The 19,713-nt window shown below is 38.6% G+C and overlaps 1 protein-coding gene across 1 annotated transcript in view; it reads right to left on the reverse strand.

Annotated features, from left to right (window-relative positions):
- Window positions 1-19,713, reverse strand: part of LOC127420271 (coiled-coil domain-containing protein 171-like) — a 34,393-nt gene that overhangs the window by 11,820 nt on the left and 2,860 nt on the right. Inside the window, exons 4-16 of the mRNA XM_051662364.1 lie at window positions 15,758-15,932; window positions 15,323-15,513; window positions 6,946-7,092; window positions 6,683-6,775; window positions 6,444-6,604; window positions 6,166-6,346; window positions 4,033-4,149; window positions 3,867-3,935; window positions 2,611-2,700; window positions 2,231-2,431; window positions 513-680; window positions 241-396; window positions 1-49 (exon numbers count right to left, since the gene is read on the reverse strand). The exon at window positions 1-49 is cut by the window's left edge and continues 525 nt beyond it. Of these exons, the coding sequence (XP_051518324.1) occupies window positions 1-49; window positions 241-396; window positions 513-680; window positions 2,231-2,431; window positions 2,611-2,700; window positions 3,867-3,935; window positions 4,033-4,149; window positions 6,166-6,346; window positions 6,444-6,604; window positions 6,683-6,775; window positions 6,946-7,092; window positions 15,323-15,513; window positions 15,758-15,932 (1,798 nt within the window). The remainder of the gene's footprint in view (window positions 50-240; window positions 397-512; window positions 681-2,230; window positions 2,432-2,610; window positions 2,701-3,866; window positions 3,936-4,032; window positions 4,150-6,165; window positions 6,347-6,443; window positions 6,605-6,682; window positions 6,776-6,945; window positions 7,093-15,322; window positions 15,514-15,757; window positions 15,933-19,713) is intronic.

Genomic DNA, 19,713 nt, shown 5'->3' on the forward strand with positions numbered 1-19,713 from the left:
CCAGAGAGTGGACACGCCCCTCGGCCTCATCAAGCTGCCTTCTGAGATCCTGAAGAGAGAGAACCGCACACTCCTCTTACTATTTCTGCAGTATGTAGTACGTATACTTTGCAATGCACTTGACTTGACCTTCCATTTTCACTAGGCAGAATGAATAGAGATGTTAAAATCACAGTTGACCTCTGGTTCATTCGTCACACTGGAAAAGGAAGTTGAGTGCGTAGAATAATGTATGTGTACCTGTATTCTCTGTTGTAGTTTGTTGTTGATGTGTGCGTGGTGTGTGTTCAGTTCTTCTCTCTGTTTGATCCACGTCTCTTCACATTGTTTCAGTTGAGCGCTCACACTTTCCACCGCGGCTGATTTCCCCTCACACACGTTCTCCAAACATGACACCTGACACACACACACACACACACACACACACACACAGGTAGAGGCTGAGTTGTGACAGATAAACACACGTCTTCACAATATCTCAATCTTAAAGACTATAAATCACTTTCACTAACTTTCTGACTGGTCGCGGTGAGGTCAGAGGTCAGTGCGTCCACGTGCTCCTGTACCATTTCACTAAGCTCCGCCCAAGAGAAGCTACCCAGGATGCTGTGCGGTGGCGTCACCAGCACACACCCGGCGACCAAACGCTGATACAACGTGTGTAGAAACGACAACTTCTCCTACAACACACACATACACAAATATATACAGTACATACAACCCAAACAAAACACAAACTGAAGACAGTTGACTCTATTTACTTTCTTTAAAGGAATATTCCAGGTTCAATACAAGTTAAGCTCAGTCAACAACATTAGTGGCATAATACTGATTACGACAAAAAATTATTTCAACTCGTCCCTCCTTTTCTTTAAATGTGTGTTCCAGTGAGACACTTACAATGGAAGTCAATGGGGTACATTTTCAGAGTGTTTAAAAGCAGAAATGTGAAGTTTATAATTTTATTAAAGCACTTACATTAATTCTTCTGTTAACACTTGTGTGTTATTTGAGCTGTAAAGATGCTTAACCCTTTAAGCTCTGAAGGTGTTTTTAAAGATTTTTCTGTTTCAGTGGCATACCCAAAATTAAATGCTTATAAATCTACAAAAACAAAACAAAAAACATGGAGGGTCAAGTGTTTGGTGTCATTGTAAAGAAAACTTTTAAAACATTTTAATGATATACGTTATGATACATTCTGAGATTCTCAGCCTAAGAAACTGCTGAAAAATCACAAACACTTGAGTCAAAAATTTACCTTTTTTTTTTTCTTATTTGACATTATATATCTCAAGGTTTATATATAAGGTAGTTTCGAAAAACTTTTGCTTTGTTCCCAGTAAGTAAAATGTTGTGTTGATACGACAAAGCAATCAAAAGTTATAACATTTCAAAAATAATTTATCATAGTGTCCAAAAACATCTCCAAACAAATAAAACATAATTATTGTACATAAGAACTAATTACACATGCAAACACAACAATGACTAAAGGTTTGCATAGCATGCAGACATGATTTTAGTAATGAGATTTCACAGAATGAGTTTCATTCTGTGTCATTTGAGTCATCATTGAGTCTGTGTCATGTATTTGGCGCCATCTCCTGGTGGTCATATGTAACATTGTGCTTCATGTGGATTATCTAATGATCTATGCATCTGATTATCTTGTGTGTGGACTCGTTTAGAAAGATAATCACCTCCTCTAAGTAATGATATGTGATATTTTATGTTCCGTTTATTTTTCATGAAGTTATAAGCGAAAACGCGGCATATAAGCAACACCAGCATAATTGTCAAAGACATATACTTAACTATTACTCGCTATATTTGTGTCTGTGAGTAAAACAAATATGCTGGTTGTATTCTACTCTTTGAGAGCTTTCCAACAACATATGACACATAACTATTTGAGGATTTTGTATACTTTTGAAACAGTGAGTATTTTATCGTTTACAGATTGACCCCATTCACTTCCATTGTAACAGTCTCACTGGAACACAGATTTTTGCTTCTTTTCTTTTTTTTTTCTTCAGAAATCGAGGGAAGAGTCAAAATAATTTTTGGTGCTAATCAACATTACGCCACAAATGCTGTCGGTTGATCATTTTCCTGCTTCATTTCCAGATAAATATTTCGTTTCACTCCAAGGGTCTGTATCTAGCAAATATCATCACATTATTGAGTCAATAAAACAAAGAACAACTGTAAAACGAGTTGTGTGTACCTGGCAGTCTCTGTTGTGTTGTTGTTGGAGTGTGTTTATCTGTGTTTGTGTGTGTGTGTGTTGTGTTTTCTCCTCCTGCAGGAGGTGTGTGAGTCTGCGCAGATCTCTCTGAGCTCTGTCTGCGTCGGCTGAAGCGTCTGCAGCACACTCACGGAAACGCTTCACTTCTTCATTTACACACAGACCATGTGTGTCACACTCCTACAGACACAGAGTTCAGATTAACACAAGCACGATGGCACGCAACTATCAATTAAATCTACTTCAGTGTATTAACACAACTTGATCCATTTGTATGAGTGACAAAAGCAAAAATCTGATCAGATTAAACTAAATAAGCTGATGTCTTCTCATATATTACTACAATGACAAACACACACCTGTATTTTCCTCTGTAATTCAGAGATCTGTTCATCTTTTACTTTCATCTCATGATTCAACTTCTGCAGCACCAGCAAAGACTCCTGCATCTACAAACACACACACACACACACACACACAACACAAACACACACACATACACACACACACAACACACAACACAAACACACACACAACAAACACACACACACACACACATAACACAACACACACACACACACACACAGACACACATATAACACAACACACACACACACACACACAACACAAACACACACACATACACACACACACAACACAAACACACACACACACACACACAGACACACATATAACACAACACACACACACACAGACACACATATAACACAACACACACACACACACACAGACACACATATAACACAACACAAACACACACACACACATACACACACACACAACACACAACACAAACACACACACACACAATACAAACACACAACAAACACACACACACACACAGACACACATATAACACAACACACACACACACACACAGACACACATATAACACAACACACACACACACAAACAGACACACATATAACACAACACACACACACACACACACACACCATAAACACCACACACACACACAACACAAACACCACACACACACACACAACACAAACACACAAACACACACAACACAAACACCACACACACACACACAACACAAACACACAAACACACACAACACAAACACACACACACACACACGCGCACACAAACACGCACACACACGCACAAAAACACAGACACACACACGCACAAAAACACAGACACATACACACACAAACACACACACACACACACAAAAACACAGACACATACACACACAAACACACACGCACAACACAAACACACATACACAGACACACACACACACAAACAAACACACACACACACACACACACAAAAACACATACACAGACACACACACACACACAAACACATGCACACAGACAAACACACGCACACACACACAAAAACACAGACACATACACACAAACACACACAACACAAACACACATGCACAGACACACAGACACACACACATACATACACAAACACACGCACACACACACACACACACACCATTAACTGCTTGACATGTATCTGTCACATGTACACTTGTTCACTTCTAAAAACAAAGCTGTCATTTTCCTTGTTTTTGCAGAACTCTTTCTGAAGTCAGTGCTTCAGTGTGTACCTGTGTGTTGTAGTTGTGTAGTGTTCTTCTCAGGATGTCCATTAGAGCAGATGAGTTGTGTTTATCTACCTCACCTACAAAACAGATTCAGACTTAATCACTCTAACACAACACAAAGTCTGTGTGTGTTTGTGCCGTTGTATTCTGCATGAGATCAAGCTGTTACCTCACCTGTTTTATGTGTGTATGGCGCCCCCTGCTGGTGATACTGCTGTAACAGCTGCTCAATGTCACACAACAGACTGTCATGTGACTCCTGCACAAACACAAGGGACTTCTGCACCTACAGCGCACACACACAAACGACAGAAACATCCGTTTTAGACCAGCACTGCAGAACAAAAAAAACTAACAAACCACACTGAAATAAATGACAAAAGAAAGTAAAAAAAAAAAAAAAAATGCAGATTTGGACCACTGGGAAAATTATAGAAAATAATTAGCAAATTTAAGTAAATTGGAAAGTTATTGGGCCCTAGGCTTGTCGCAGTTATTTCGTATTTGCCTAATCGAGACTATTTGAGATATCTCGGGTGATCCGATCACATGTGGTCAGGTGAGACACATCGCTGTTTACACCTGGTCACCTATGTGTCTCCTGTAACCACTTGTGTTCAGATTTGGAGGGGAGGGTCTCTGTTTCATGACGATCACTATGTCAGTGTGTTACTGCATGATATTAAAGCGCAACAAACTCAGAAAAGACAAAACGCGCTGTTTCTCCCAGATGCAATTGAAATTTAATCTAAGCACAAACGCAGTCAAGCAGAATTATCCGTTATTTTAGAGTATTACCTGTATTAAAGGAGCTTCAGGTGTTTGTGATTGTCATCTGTGCTGATATTAGACACACTGAAGAAGATCCGTGAAGCTCTTGTGATTGTGTATGTATTTTTACATTTTCCAGTTGGACGGTTATTTCCTATCACCCGAAATGCATCTTAATACCAGGTGGAAATGGGGTCTTTGACTGTATTTACCTCTATCTATAACTCAATTACTCTATTCATTTTCATATAAAATGGGCACATTTAATATTATCTTCACTTCAGTGAAAACCTTCACGTCAGTAAAATTAAAAATGGTCAAAACATCAAAATTTGTCATGCATTGGGGGTCTCTAGTGTCATCTGCTTGAATAAAAATAACAATGACATGAAATGACAACTATGGCCAGTAGATGGCCTCAGTGCTCTATGCATTGGCTGATCTCTATAAGCCGATGTTGTAACAAACTTAATTTCTAGATATTATCACGTTATGCACTGGCTATACATTTAGACATAATACAGTAAAAGTCAATTATTTGCAAAATTGTGGCATTTTGTTTTTTAAACCACTTGTGTTGAAGGGTGAGATTTTGCAATGATGCCACGATATGCTTACAGTCAAACCTGACCATGGTGTGCAGCTCCCTTTATTTATGTGTACATGTGTTTTGCATTGTGTCTGATTTTTATTTTATTTTATTTTTATTTTTCTCCCAATGTGGAATGCCCAATTCCCAATGTGCTTTTAAGTCCTCGTGGTGACGTAGTGACTCGCCTCAATCCGGGTGGCGGAGGACGGATCTCAGTTGCCTCCGCGTCTGAGACCGTCAATCCGTGCATCTTATCACGTGGCTTGTTGAGTGCGTTACCGTGGAGACGTAGCGCATGTGGAGGCTTCACGCTATTCTCCGCGGCATCCACGCACAACTCGCCACGCGCCCCAACGAGAACGAACCACATTATAGTGACCACGAGGAGGTTACCCCATGTGACTCTACCCTCCCTAGCAACCGGGCCAATTTGGTTGCTTAGGAGACCTGGCTGGAGTCACTCAGCATGCCCTAGGATTAAGTCTGATTTATTGATTTTTATTTGACAAATTAAAAAAAAAATGCTCTGTGTTATAGTCTCACCCATTCATTTCCTATGGTGGGTCAAATTTGACCTGAACAGTGTGAACGGGGGACTGTTTGATAAAACCACCTAGAATCATCGAATCTTGTCTAATTTATTGTGTGTGTTCAGGTGGCAAGTTGAGGAAAAGTCACCAAGCCAAAAATGACCCTAACAGTGATTAAGGGTTAATTTAACGTTTGTGTAATGGCAAATGTTCTTGGCGGTTGCGGGTTCGTACACGCAGTGCTAATGGCACACATGACACAGAGAAGGAGACGCACGCTTACTCTATTTCTGTGAAGATGATAGAATGAAGAAACAAAGAATCTCAAATGTCTTCCTTCATGAGAAATAAGGAATTGTGGGTTTAATGGAGAGCCTTAAAAGAGAGACAGACAGACATGAGTGTTGACCTGGTTCAGTTCCTGTTGTCTCTCTGCACACACTCGGTCCTGCTCCTGCAGTTTGATAGACAGCTTGACTGACTCCGCCTTCTCTTGCTCTAACTGACCAATCAGATCCGCGGACACTCCCTTCTCTCGATCCAGCTGACCAATCAGATCACTCTTCATGTTCAAGAAGTCCTTCTCCAGTCTGAACACATCAACATCCAAATCATCTCATTCAGCAGGTATATTTACAAGACATTAACACAGTGTGTGTGTGTGTGTGTGTGTGTGTGTGTTCTTACTGTGTGAGTTTCTGGCTCATGTCCTGTGATTTGTCTCTCTCATGAGCGTACGCTCTCTCCACCTCCCCAAACTTCTGCTTTAGGAGCTCCAGAGTGGACGTGACCTCCGCGTGACTGCTCTTCTCCACACCGAGAGCGCCTTCTAGATCCCTCATCCTCAACTGCACACACACACACACACATCAGCAATGAACGGGACACAGTTCTAGCATGTCTTCACTCATAAACACGCGTGTTACCTGGATGATCTCAGAGTTGAATTTAGACTCCAGGTGAGCAGCTCGCTCCGACTCTACAGTCTGCTCCAGAACCTTCACTTTCTGTAGAACTGACTGCGCACACACACACATACGCCAGATTTGCTTTGATTCTTGGACTGATAGGGCCAGAAACATACTCTATCCAAAGATGCAGTGCAGACATGAACACTTAGGATGAGATGCAAGACTGACTCATGTGTTACTAAAATAATATTCACCATCATCATCTATATCATCCTCACCTCTAGTTCAGTTCGTAGTTTCTCCTCTCTCTCTGTGCTGCAGTTGAGTTCTATTGATTTGCTCTTCAGTTTTTCAGCATCTCTCTCTCTGTCTCTTTTCATTCTCTCCATTTCTCCTTTCAGCTCATGCAGAGTGCCATTATGTTCCTGTTAGTAAAGATAAAAACACAAAGCGAATCTAATATTTAAATTGTAAAAAATTTCACACTAAATCAACGATTATTTTCCTGTTTGGAATTCAAAACAAACTAACATTATTTTGTTGATGTCACATTACACATAATATATATGTATAAATATATAAACATTTTTATTTGATTGATTGATTGTCAGTGCTGGGTAGTAACATATTACATGTAATCTGGATTATGTAATCAGATTACTAAAACCAAATACATGTAATTGGATTAAATTACTTTTTAAAATACTCATAATCAGACTACAATTACTTTTTTATAGATTACATAATTACATATTAACAAGGCAACTGCATTAAATTGACGGGGGTCTGGGTAGCTCAGTGAGTATTGACGCTGACTATCACACCTGGAGTCACGAGTTTGAATCCAGGGTGAGCTGAGTGACTCTAGTCAGGTCTCCTAAGTAACCAAATTGGCCCGGTTGCTAGGGAGGGTAGAGTAACATGGGGTAACCTCCTCGTGGTCACTATAATGTGGTTCTCGCTCTCGGTGGGGTGTGTGGTGAGTTGTGCATGGATGCCGCAGAGAATAGCGTGAAGCCTCCACATGCGCTACATTTCCATGGTAACGCGCTCAACAAGCCATGTGATAAGATGCCCGGATTGACGGTCTCAGACATGGATGCAACTGAGATTCGTCCTCCGCCACCCGGATTGAGGTGAGTCACTACGCCACCACGAGGAGTTAGAGCGCATTGGGAATTGGGCATTCCAAATTGGGGAGAAAATAAAAAAAGAATAAAGTAATAAAGAATTGAATACATTTTCTTTCTTATTGCACTTTTATGTTAATATGATTTTCCTACTCAAATGCATTTGACATAAAACAAAATAGAATTACGTTAAAAGTAACCCAAAAGTAATCTGATTAGATTACCCCAAAAATGTAATCTATGAGATTAAGTTACTGATTGCATTTTTTCATGTAATTTGTAATCAGTAACTGATTACAATTCACAAGTAATCCGCCCAGCACTGTTGACTGATTTTTTTTGGGGTCAATGACGTGACGCTAATTTTTTTGTCAACGTCTAATAAATTATTCAAAAATACTTTATGAATGTAATTCACACAAAACAAATACTTGAATACACTCTTCTACTATGAACATGTTTTCAGTTACTGAATTCGAAGTCTTTTAGATATCTAATCAAGTAATCAAAGTCATGCGGTGTGACCGTATCTAATCAAGTAATCAAGGTCATGAGGTGTGACCGTATCTAATCAAGTAATCAAAGTCATGCGGTGTGACCGTATCTAATCAAGTAATCAAAGTCATGCGGTGTGACCGTATCTAATCAAGTAATCAAAGTCATGAGGTGTGACCGTATCTAATCAAGTAATCAAAGTCATGCGGTGTGACCGTATCTAATCAAGTAATCAAAGTCATGCGGTGTGACCGTATCTAATCAAGTAATCAAAGTCATGTGGTGTGACCGTATCTAATCAAAGTCATGCGGTGTGACCGTATCTAATCAAGTAATCAAAGTCATGAGGTGTGACCGTATCTAATCAAGTAATCAAAGTCATGCGGTGTGACCATATCTAATCAAAGTCATGTGGTGTGACCGTATCTAATCAAGTAATCAAAGTCATGAGGTGTGACCGTATCTAATCAAAGTCATGTGGTGTGACCGTATCTAATCAAGTAATCAAAGTCATGCAGTGTTTCCGTATCTAATCAAGTAATCAAAGTCATGCGGTGTGACCGTATCTAATCAAGTAATCAAAGTCATGCGGTGTGACCGTATCTAATCAAGTAATCAAAGTCTTTAGGTGTGACCGTATCTAATCAAAGTCATGCAGTGTTTCCGTATCTAATCAAGTAATCAAAGTCATGCGGTGTGACCGTATCTAATCAAGTAATCAAAGTCATGCGGTGTGACCATATCTAATCAAGTAATCAAAGTCATGCGGTGTGACCGTATCTAATCAAGTAATCAAAGTCATGCGGTGTGACCGTATCTAATCAAGTAATCAAAGTCATGCGGTGTGACCGTATCTAATCAAGTAATCAAAGTCATGCGGTGTGACCGTATCTAATCAAGTAATCAAAGTCTTTAGGTGTGACCGTATCTAATCAAAGTCATGCAGTGTTTCCGTATCTAATCAAGTAATCAAAGTCATGCGGTGTGACCGTATCTAATCAAGTAATCAAAGTCATGCGGTGTGACCGTATCTAATCAAGTAATCAAAGTCTTTCGGTGTGACCATATCTAATCAAAGTCATGCAGTGTTTCCGTATCTAATCAAGTAATCAAAGTCATGCGGTGTGACCGTATCTAATCAAGTACTCAAAGTCATGCGGTGTGACCATATCTAATCAAGTAATCAAAGTCATGCGGTGTGACCGTATCTAATCAAGTAATCAAAGTCATGTGGTGTGACCGTATCTAATCAAAGTCATGCAGTGTTTCCGTATCTAATCAAGTAATCAAAGTCATGCGGTGTGACCGTATCTAATCAAAGTCATGCAGTTTTTCCGTATCTAATCAAGTAATCAAAGTCATGCGGTGTGACCGTATCTAATCAAGTAATCAAAGTCATGCGGTGTGACCGTATCTAATCAAGTAATCAAAGTCATGCGGTGTGACCGTATCTAATCAAGTAATCAAAGTCATGCGGTGTGACCGTATCTAGTCAAGTAATCAAAGTCATGCGGTGTGACCGTATCTAATCAAGTAATCAAAGTCATGCGGTGTGACCGTATCTAATCAAGTAATCAAAGTCATGCGGTGTGACCGTATCTAATCAAGTAATCAAAGTCATGCGGTGTGACCGTATCTAATCAAGTAATCAAAGTCTTTAGGTGTGACCGTATCTAATCAAAGTCATGCAGTGTTTCCGTATCTAATCAAGTAATCAAAGTCATGCGGTGTGACCGTATCTAATCAAGTAATCAAAGTCATGCGGTGTGACCGTATCTAATCAAGTAATCAAAGTCTTTAGGTGTGACCGTATCTAATCAAAGTCATGCAGTGTTTCCGTATCTAATCAAGTAATCAAAGTCATGCGGTGTGACCGTATCTAATCAAGTAATCAAAGTCATGCGGTGTGACCATATCTAATCAAGTAATCAAAGTCATGCGGTGTGACCGTATCTAATCAAGTAATCAAAGTCATGCGGTGTGACCGTATCTAATCAAGTAATCAAAGTCATGCGGTGTGACCGTATCTAATCAAGTAATCAAAGTCATGCGGTGTGACCGTATCTAATCAAGTAATCAAAGTCTTTCGGTGTGACCGTATCTAATCAAAGTCATGCAGTGTTTCCGTATCTATTCAAGTAATCAAAGTCATGCGGTGTGACCGTATCTAATCAAGTAATCAAAGTCATGCGGTGTGACCGTATCTAATCAAGTAATCAAAGTCATGCGGTGTGACCGTATCTAATCAAGTAATCAAAGTCATGTGGTGTGACCGTATCTAATCAAAGTCATGCAGTGTTTCCGTATCTAATCAAGTAATCAAAGTCATGCAGTGTTTCCGTATCTAATCAAGTAATCAAAGTCATGCGGTGTGACCGTATCTAATCAAGTAATCAAAGTCATGCGGTGTGACCATATCTAATCAAGTAATCAAAGTCTTTCGGTGTGACCGTATCTAATCAAAGTCATGCAGTGTTTCCGTATCTAATCAAGTAATCAAAGTCATGCAGTGTTTCCGTATCTAATCAAGTAATCAAAGTCATGCGGTGTGACCGTATCTAATCAAGTAATCAAAGTCATGAGGTGTGACCGTATCTAATCAAGTAATCAAAGTCATGCGGTGTGACCGTATCTAATCAAGTAATCAAAGTCATGCGGTGTGACCGTATCTAATCAAGTAATCAAAGTCATGCGGTGTGACCGTATCTAATCAAGTAATCAAAGTCATGCGGTGTGACCGTATCTAATCAAGTAATCAAAGTCATGCGGTGTGACCGTATCTAATCAAGTAATCAAAGTCATGCGGTGTGACCGTATCTAATCAAGTAATCAAAGTCATGCGGTGTGACCGTATCTAATCAAGTAATCAAAGTCATGCGGTGTGACCGTATCTAATCAAGTAATCAAAGTCATGCGGTGTGACCGTATCTAATCAAGTAATCAAAGTCATGCGGTGTGACCGTATCTAATCAAAGTCATGCAGTGTTTCCGTATCTAATCAAGTAATCAAAGTCATGCGGTGTGACCGTATCTAATCAAGTAATCAAAGTCATGCGGTGTGACCGTATCTAATCAAGTAATCAAAGTCATGCGGTGTGACCGTATCTAATCAAGTAATCAAAGTCATGCGGTGTGACCGTATCTAATCAAGTAATCAAAGTCATGCGGTGTGACCGTATCTAATCAAAGTCATGCAGTGTTTCCGTATCTAATCAAGTAATCAAAGTCATGCGGTGTGACCGTATCTAATCAAGTAATCAAAGTCATGCGGTGTGACCGTATCTAATCAAGTAATCAAAGTCATGCGGTGTGACCGTATCTAATCAAGTAATCAAAGTCATGCGGTGTGACCGTATCTAATCAAGTAATCAAAGTCATGCGGTGTGACCGTATCTAATCAAAGTCATGCAGTGTTTCCGTATCTAATCAAGTAATCAAAGTCATGCGGTGTGACCGTATCTAATCAAGTAATCAAAGTCATGCGGTGTGACCGTATCTAATCAAGTAATCAAAGTCATGCGGTGTGACCGTATCTAATCAAGTAATCAAAGTCATGCAGTGTTTCCGTATCTAATCAAGTAATCAAAGTCATGCGGTGTGACCGTATCTAATCAAGTAATCAAAGTCATGCGGTGTGACCGTATCTAATCAAGTAATCAAAGTCATGCGGTGTGACCGTATCTAATCAAGTAATCAAAGTCATGCGGTGTGACCGTATCTAATCAAGTAATCAAAGTCATGCGGTGTGACCGTATCTAATCAAGTAATCAAAGTCATGCGGTGTGACCGTATCTAATCAAGTAATCAAAGTCATGCGGTGTGACCGTATCTAATCAAGTAATCAAAGTCATGCGGTGTGACCGTATCTAATCAAGTAATCAAAGTCATGCGGTGTGACCGTATCTAATCAAGTAATCAAAGTCATGCGGTGTGACCGTATCTAATCAAGTAATCAAAGTCATGCGGTGTGACCGTATCTAATCAAGTAATCAAAGTCATGCGGTGTGACCGTATCTAATCAAGTAATCAAAGTCATGCGGTGTGACCGTATCTAATCAAGTAATCAAAGTCATGCGGTGTGACCGTATCTAATCAAGTAATCAAAGTCATGAGGTGTGACCGTATCTAATCAAGTAATCAAAGTCATGCGGTGTGACCGTATCTAATCAAGTAATCAAAGTCATGCGGTGTGACCGTATCTAATCAAGTAATCAAAGTCATGCGGTGTGACCGTATCTAATCAAGTAATCAAAGTCATGCGGTGTGACCGTATCTAATCAAGTAATCAAAGTCATGCGGTGTGACCGTATCTAATCAAAGTCATGCAGTGTTTCCGTATCTAATCAAGTAATCAAAGTCATGCGGTGTGACCGTATCTAATCAAGTAATCAAAGTCATGCGGTGTGACCGTATCTAATCAAGTAATCAAAGTCATGAGGTGTGACCGTATCTAATCAAGTAATCAAAGTCATGCGGTGTGACCGTATCTAATCAAGTAATCAAAGTCATGCGGTGTGACCGTATCTAATCAAGTAATCAAAGTCATGCGGTGTGACCGTATCTAATCAAGTAATCAAAGTCATGCAGGTGTGACCGTATCTAATCAAGTAATCAAAGTCATGCGGTGTGACCGTATCTAATCAAGTAATCAAAGTCATGCGGTGTGACCGTATCTAATCAAGTAATCAAAGTCATGCGGTGTGACCGTATCTAATCAAGTAATCAAAGTCATGCGGTGTGACCGTATCTAATCAAGTAATCAAAGTCATGCGGTGTGACCGTATCTAATCAAAGTCATGCAGTTTTTCCGTATCTAATCAAGTAATCAAAGTCATGTGGTGTGACCGTATCTAATCAAGTAATCAAAGTCATGCGGTGTGACCGTATCTAATCAAGTAATCAAAGTCATGCGGTGTGACCGTATCTAGTCAAGTAATCGAAGTCATGCGGTGTGACCGTATCTAATCAAGTAATCAAAGTCATGCGGTGTGACCGTATCTAATCAAGTAATCAAAGTCATGCGGTGTGACCAACGTGTATGTAGAAATATTGTCATGTGACAAAAATCATAAAGCAGAGAAGATCTCGTTAGACCCACAAGACTGTGTGTGAAGATTTAAAAATAAATCATTATTTTCTCATAACATTTTAACATTTTTATGAAAATGCTCATTTTGTTCAGGTCATTTGGTGTAACCATGAGAAAACTGCTTAAAAATTCATGATATTTTTAAAACATATGTTTGAAACCTTTTTTGAAATGAATGAATAAGTTGCGTACACTCTCATGTATTCAAGATGCAAAGAAAATGTTTACTACCTTTTACTTGATGGTTACACCACATGACATTTTTAAAGTCAATAAATTCCTTTTTTTTTTTTGTAAAAAATGGTAAAAACAGCACAAATTCAAAGATTACATGTCTACCAAATTAACACGTCTTTTAAACCAGATATTGTAAAATATTTCTAATTTGTATCACCTCGGAAAACCTTATCTGTCAATGACCCATATGCATGTGTTTATATATATATATATTTATATATATATATACGTATATATATATTACTTTGATTTTAACATGACAGAACAACTATTAAATGTAAATGTAAAAACAATCTAAAAAAATTTATATTAAGAACACATTTAAACATATGAGCTTTAACTCAACAAAACCCCCACACCTCTTCTCAAGTTGGGGAAACTCGTAATGTTGCAACAAGTGATGTGCACAATTATTATGTTTTGGAAATAACCAGTAAATGATTGGCTATGTTTACATGTAAAACTCAGATTATTATTGCAATAATCAGAGTATAATGAATAATTACATTAAGAAGTTTACATGATTTGGGCCAAACACTTCAATCCCGTTTACATGCTACTTGCCATTACTGTGATTATTTGCTGAGAGTGCTTTTTTTCATAAATGAATATTTATTACAAAAAACATCTTGTTGCAAAATATGTCTCTTTAAATACAGCTAGGCATAAGGAAAATTAGTTAGTCAGTTTGTGTCTCTTTTTGAATGATTTATTTATTTTCTCTCTTTTTCTCCCAATTTGGAATGCCCAGTTCCCAATGCGCTCTAACTCCTCGTGGTGGCGTAGTGACTCGCCTCAATCCGGGTGGCGGAGGACGAATCTCAGTTGCCTCCACGTCTGAGACCGTCAATCCGCGCATCTTATCACGTGGCTTGTTGAGCGCGTTACCGCGGAGACCTAGTGTGTGTGAAGGCTTCACGCTATTCTCTGCAGCATCCCCACACAACTCACCACACGCCCCACCGAGAGTGAGAACCACATTATAGCGACCACAAGGAGGTTACCCCATGTGACTCTACCCTCCCTAGCAACCGGGCCAATACATGGTCTTTTTATCTCCCCAACATTCAATTCAGTCTGCAAACTAACATTCACAACTCGGGGAAAATCTGTTTTCTTTTGCCGTGGGGCTGCAGATGGGGGAGCACCACTGCTGGAAAACAGTGCATGGAACTGCCGTTTCACATGAAGTGAAAAGTAAGTGCAGCTTCTTCTGTTTCGAGATATTTCTGAACCTGTGCTTGAACGCCACATTATCCGTCTGCAGCACTGGCGCATACACGCTTTGGTCAGAGTGGAAGTGATTAAAGCGTTTACATGCCAGTATAAAGCGATTAAAACAGGATTACTCCACATATCTTACTGCGACTATCATTACTCTGATTATTAGCATAATCGCAATATCACAATCGCAATATTCTGTTTACATGAGCTACACTGATCACAATATCGCATTATGAGGGTGCATGTAAACGTTGCCAATGTACGACAAGTCAAAGGTGCAGCAGAAAAAGCATCCTATTTAAATTGAAAGGATCAGAGAGAGGGTGCAAAATATATTTGGCACAAAACACCCCCAAAAAAAACAAAAGCAACTGTAAATGCATAAAAAATAACTTTCCATAAGAAGTAAAAATATACCATACTCATTTAATGTTGTAGGAGCAATAATGCAACGCTGTTTCTCACACAGACTCTCTGTACCTGTATCAAGGTCTCTAGTCGGTTCTTCTCCGTCTGTAGTTGGTCATTCTCAGTGTTTACACTCAGCAGCAGACGGTCCCTCTCGTGCAGCTCCGCCTGGAGGCCCTGCTGGTCTTCCTCACGCGCCTGCTGTGTTATCTCCAATGATCTCTGTAGGTCTGACACTCTCTGACGCAGCTCTGAGCTGAGGACTACACACAGATACAACATCATACTACAGTCAAACCTACAGAACCACATATTCCATCATTATTATAAAGTTAGTTTAACTATCAGTAAAAGTCTGGTTCACATCGCAGCTTATTCTAGCATAATACTGCTCACTTATTCATTTCAGTCCATTCAAAAGTAACTCTGAGAGCAAAGTATAATATATGCAGTTGTGCTTGTGGAGTGTTAGTAAAAAAGTACTCCTTTCTGAACACACACACACACCATCCAGCCTGTGATTGTGTTTTCTCAGGTCTGTGATCTTCTCTTCTGCGTTTCTCCTCTCAGCTGCAGCATCCCTCCTCGCCACAGCGACATCATACTCCAGCGTCTGCCGCTGCGCCTCGCCACGCTCCACCTGCGCCCGTAACCTAGCAACCTGAGCCTCATAATGCGACACCTGCAGGGAGAGAAATTACCATCACACTGTCAAACACATAACAATGAGCTGTCCTGATTTGTCCGAATGAAACACTAGCACACTGTATCGCAGGCACTTTCCACATTTAATCACGTGAAGGAGATTTATAGATATCATAAATGACATTTTCACCAGTTAACCCTTTAAGCTCTGAAGGTGTTTTTAAAGAGGGTCAAGGGTCAAGTGTTTGGTATCATTATACAGACAAATCTTCACATTGTTTAATGATATAGATTATGATACATTCTGAGACTCTCAGCCTAAGAAATTGCTGAAAAAAAAAAATTTGCCAAATGTTTACTTTTTTTCTTATTTTTCTGATTTGACATTATATATCTCTGGGTGTATATAAGGTGGCTCTGAAAAACTGCTTTTGTTTTGTTTCCAATCATGTCAACTGTATCTGAGAAAAATGTTGTGTTGATATGATAAAGCAGTCAAAATTTATAGCGTTACAAATATTATTTATCATAGTGTCAAAAACATCTCCAAACAAATAAAACAATAATAATTGTACATACCAATTAATTACACATGCAAACACAACAATGACTAAAGGTTTGTATAGCATGCAGACATGATTTTAGTAATGAGATTTCACAGAATGAGTTTCATTCTGTGTCATTTGAGTCATCATTGAGTCTGTGTCATGTATTTGGCGCCATCTCCTGGTGGTCATATGTAACATTGTGCTTCATGTGGATTATCTAATGATCTATACATCTGATTACCTTGTGTGTGGACTCGTTTGAAAGATGATCACCTCCTCTAAATAATGATATGTGATATTTTATGTTCCGTTTATTTTTCATGAAGTTATAAGCGAAAACACGGCATATAAGCAACACCAGCATAATTGTCAAAGACATATACTTAGCTATTACTCACTATATTTGTGTCTGTGAGTAAAACAAATAGGCTGGTTGTATTCTACTCTTTGAGAGCTTTCCAACAACATATGACACATGACTATTTGATGAGTTTGATGGGCCGGGTGGCCAATTCAAGCTTAAAGGATTAAAATGCTAATTCTTGATATCAGGAATGGAATTACTTCTAGTGAAAGTGGTCATTTTTTATATCAGTAATTACATTTGCACTAGTAAAAAAAAAAATTCTTGATTTCACAAATGACTACATTACCCATTCTTGATATCAAAAATCTTAATTTTTACTAGTGCAAATGTCCATTCCTGATATCAACAGCTGGATAAAAACTAGTGGAAATGCTCATTTTTATTATTTGTAAATATATTTCAATATGTTTGATTTGGTATTTCAGAATCTGGAAATGGATTTCAAATATCAATTAACTAAAGAGTAATTAAAGATATCTTAAAAGGCTTTTTTACTAGTTACAAATATAATATAATGAGCAAATGTAATGATTGATATAAAAAAATTAGTCCTTTCACTTGTTATAATAACATTAGAATTAACATTTTAACTAGTGAAAATTTAACCGTTGATATCTATAATTACAGGTCGACTGATGTATCGTATTTACCGATTAATCGGGGCCGATAGTAGGCTATCGGAAAAAATCAACACCGATAATCTTCGATGTTTTTTTGGGGGGGGGGGGGGTTAATTCCTCTGTGGCCGGCACTGGAGGGTTATACAGTCTGCACTCCTTGTTTCAGCAGTATAACAGCGCCCTCTAGAGGCCCCCAAATAAAGATAATGCATAACTATTCAAATATTTATAAATATAATACGTAGGGCCTATGATAAATATATAATACGGATTGAAATTCCGTTTAAAATAAATTGCATTGTTGTGACAGATGAATAAATCATTAATTAGACTTAAAAAGTGTCTTAAGAACTAAATATATTGTTTGATTTATTCTCATATCTTTGAACAAGAATACAGTTGACAGCAATCTGTTTTGCATTGAGTTTGTCAAAATGTCCAGTTCTCACAGTGCGCGTTCTTGCGTTCCATCTGTGCTCGCTCTATTTACATGTGCGTGCCTCAGACAGACGCGTTTGGACCATCTCACTGGTATTCATCGTCATAAACGCCGCAATTTTGGATGCTCTGTCAAGATAAAAGTAGTGGAAAAAATTACTTTGAAAATCACGTCTCAAGATTCCTGTATTCTGTTGCGTTTTGCCCACCTGTTGTGCATCTGCATCCTCAGAGTGAGCAAACCTCATTATCTGGCTGCTCTGCTTGTGAGGTTTGTTGAGGCGCGCTGCCACCTATTCACGCGGCTCGCAAAAACAGATGTACTTCAAGCTTGAAAAAGTTGGTTATTTCGCTTGCCAACATCACCTCTACAACAGTCTCTCTCCACCCACTTGCGGCTCGTGTGGTAGGAAAATCCTTAATTTTATTACGGAATTTTTGTACACGTCAGGGGGCATGATTCATTGCGTTCATTCTTTTTACGCATTATTTGTTATATATTTCATCGCTATAAAATGTACGTGTTAAATCGACAGCCCTAGTTTAAATACATTTACAGATATTAAAGAAAATTGCATTTTCACTAGTTGTTGATATCAGGAATGGACATTGGCACTAATAATGTATTTATTGACAGAACAAATATATAATTTTTACTAGTAAGAAGCAGTGTTGGGTGTTTCCGATTACAAAGTTATTAGTTACTGTAATCTAATTACTTTTTTATTAAAAAAGTAACGTAATGATTACATTTTACATTCTTGTAATCAGATTAGTTATTGACTTTCAATAAAAAGTAATTACTTTTAAGTACATTACTTGCGCTAAAGTAATATGAATAACACATTTAAAATATGAATCGTCGGTTAGCGTTTCTGTGACAGCTGAAGGGTGTGCGACAATGAATGACGAGGAAATATAAACATTTCGAACTGGAGCGGAAAACCAGAAACTTTACTAGGAAAAATGATATAGAATGTTAAATAATTAGTAATGTGATTACTTTTTTATATGAAGTAATCAGTAAAGTAATCTGATAACATTTAAGAGAATTAGTCTTTTGTAATGGATTACTTATTTTGAGTAATTTATCCAATACTGATAAGAAGTGCATTGCTGATTAGTGAAATTGGATTGTCAACTAGTAAATTTTTTTTATTATATATCTGTAATTGTGTTTTGAACAGGAGTGAATGACATATCATTGTGAAATTCTACAAGTAAAAATGCAAAACAGATTTTTACTAGTATTTCCGCGAGTAATGACGTCATTTTTAATATTAAGAATTAACTTTTTTATTAGTGCTAACCTAATTACTGATCTCACGAATATGTATTTTAACTAGTAAAAATGTAATTGTTGATATCTATAATTTACATCCTGCACATGATTAAAAGTCAATTTGGCTTACCATACATACTGCCTACTATTTTTATATACATAAATAGCATGCGAAACAGAACACATTATGCAACAATAAACAATTCAAACAGTGATATTCTACGTTGTTGACACATGACCTCATCATGTTTAATTCGGTTCGTTATCTATAAAATTAAAAACATTAATTTGCGGGACCTGGGTAGCTCAGTGGTAAAATACGCTGGCTACCACCCCTGGAGTTCGCTAGTTCGCATCCCAGGGCGTGCTGAGTGACTCCAGCCAGGTCTCCTAAGCAACCAAATTGGCCCGGTTGCTAGGGAGGGTAGAGTCACATGGGGTAACCTCCTCGTGGTCGCTATAATGTGGTTTGTTCTCGGTGGGGCGCATGGAATTGAGCGCGGATGCCGCGGTGGATGGCGTGAAGCCTCCACACGCGCTATGTCTCCGTGGCAACGCGCTCA

Source organism: Myxocyprinus asiaticus, chromosome 29, assembly GCF_019703515.2.
Source record: "Myxocyprinus asiaticus isolate MX2 ecotype Aquarium Trade chromosome 29, UBuf_Myxa_2, whole genome shotgun sequence".
Classification (NCBI taxonomy): domain Eukaryota; kingdom Metazoa; phylum Chordata; class Actinopteri; order Cypriniformes; family Catostomidae; genus Myxocyprinus; species Myxocyprinus asiaticus.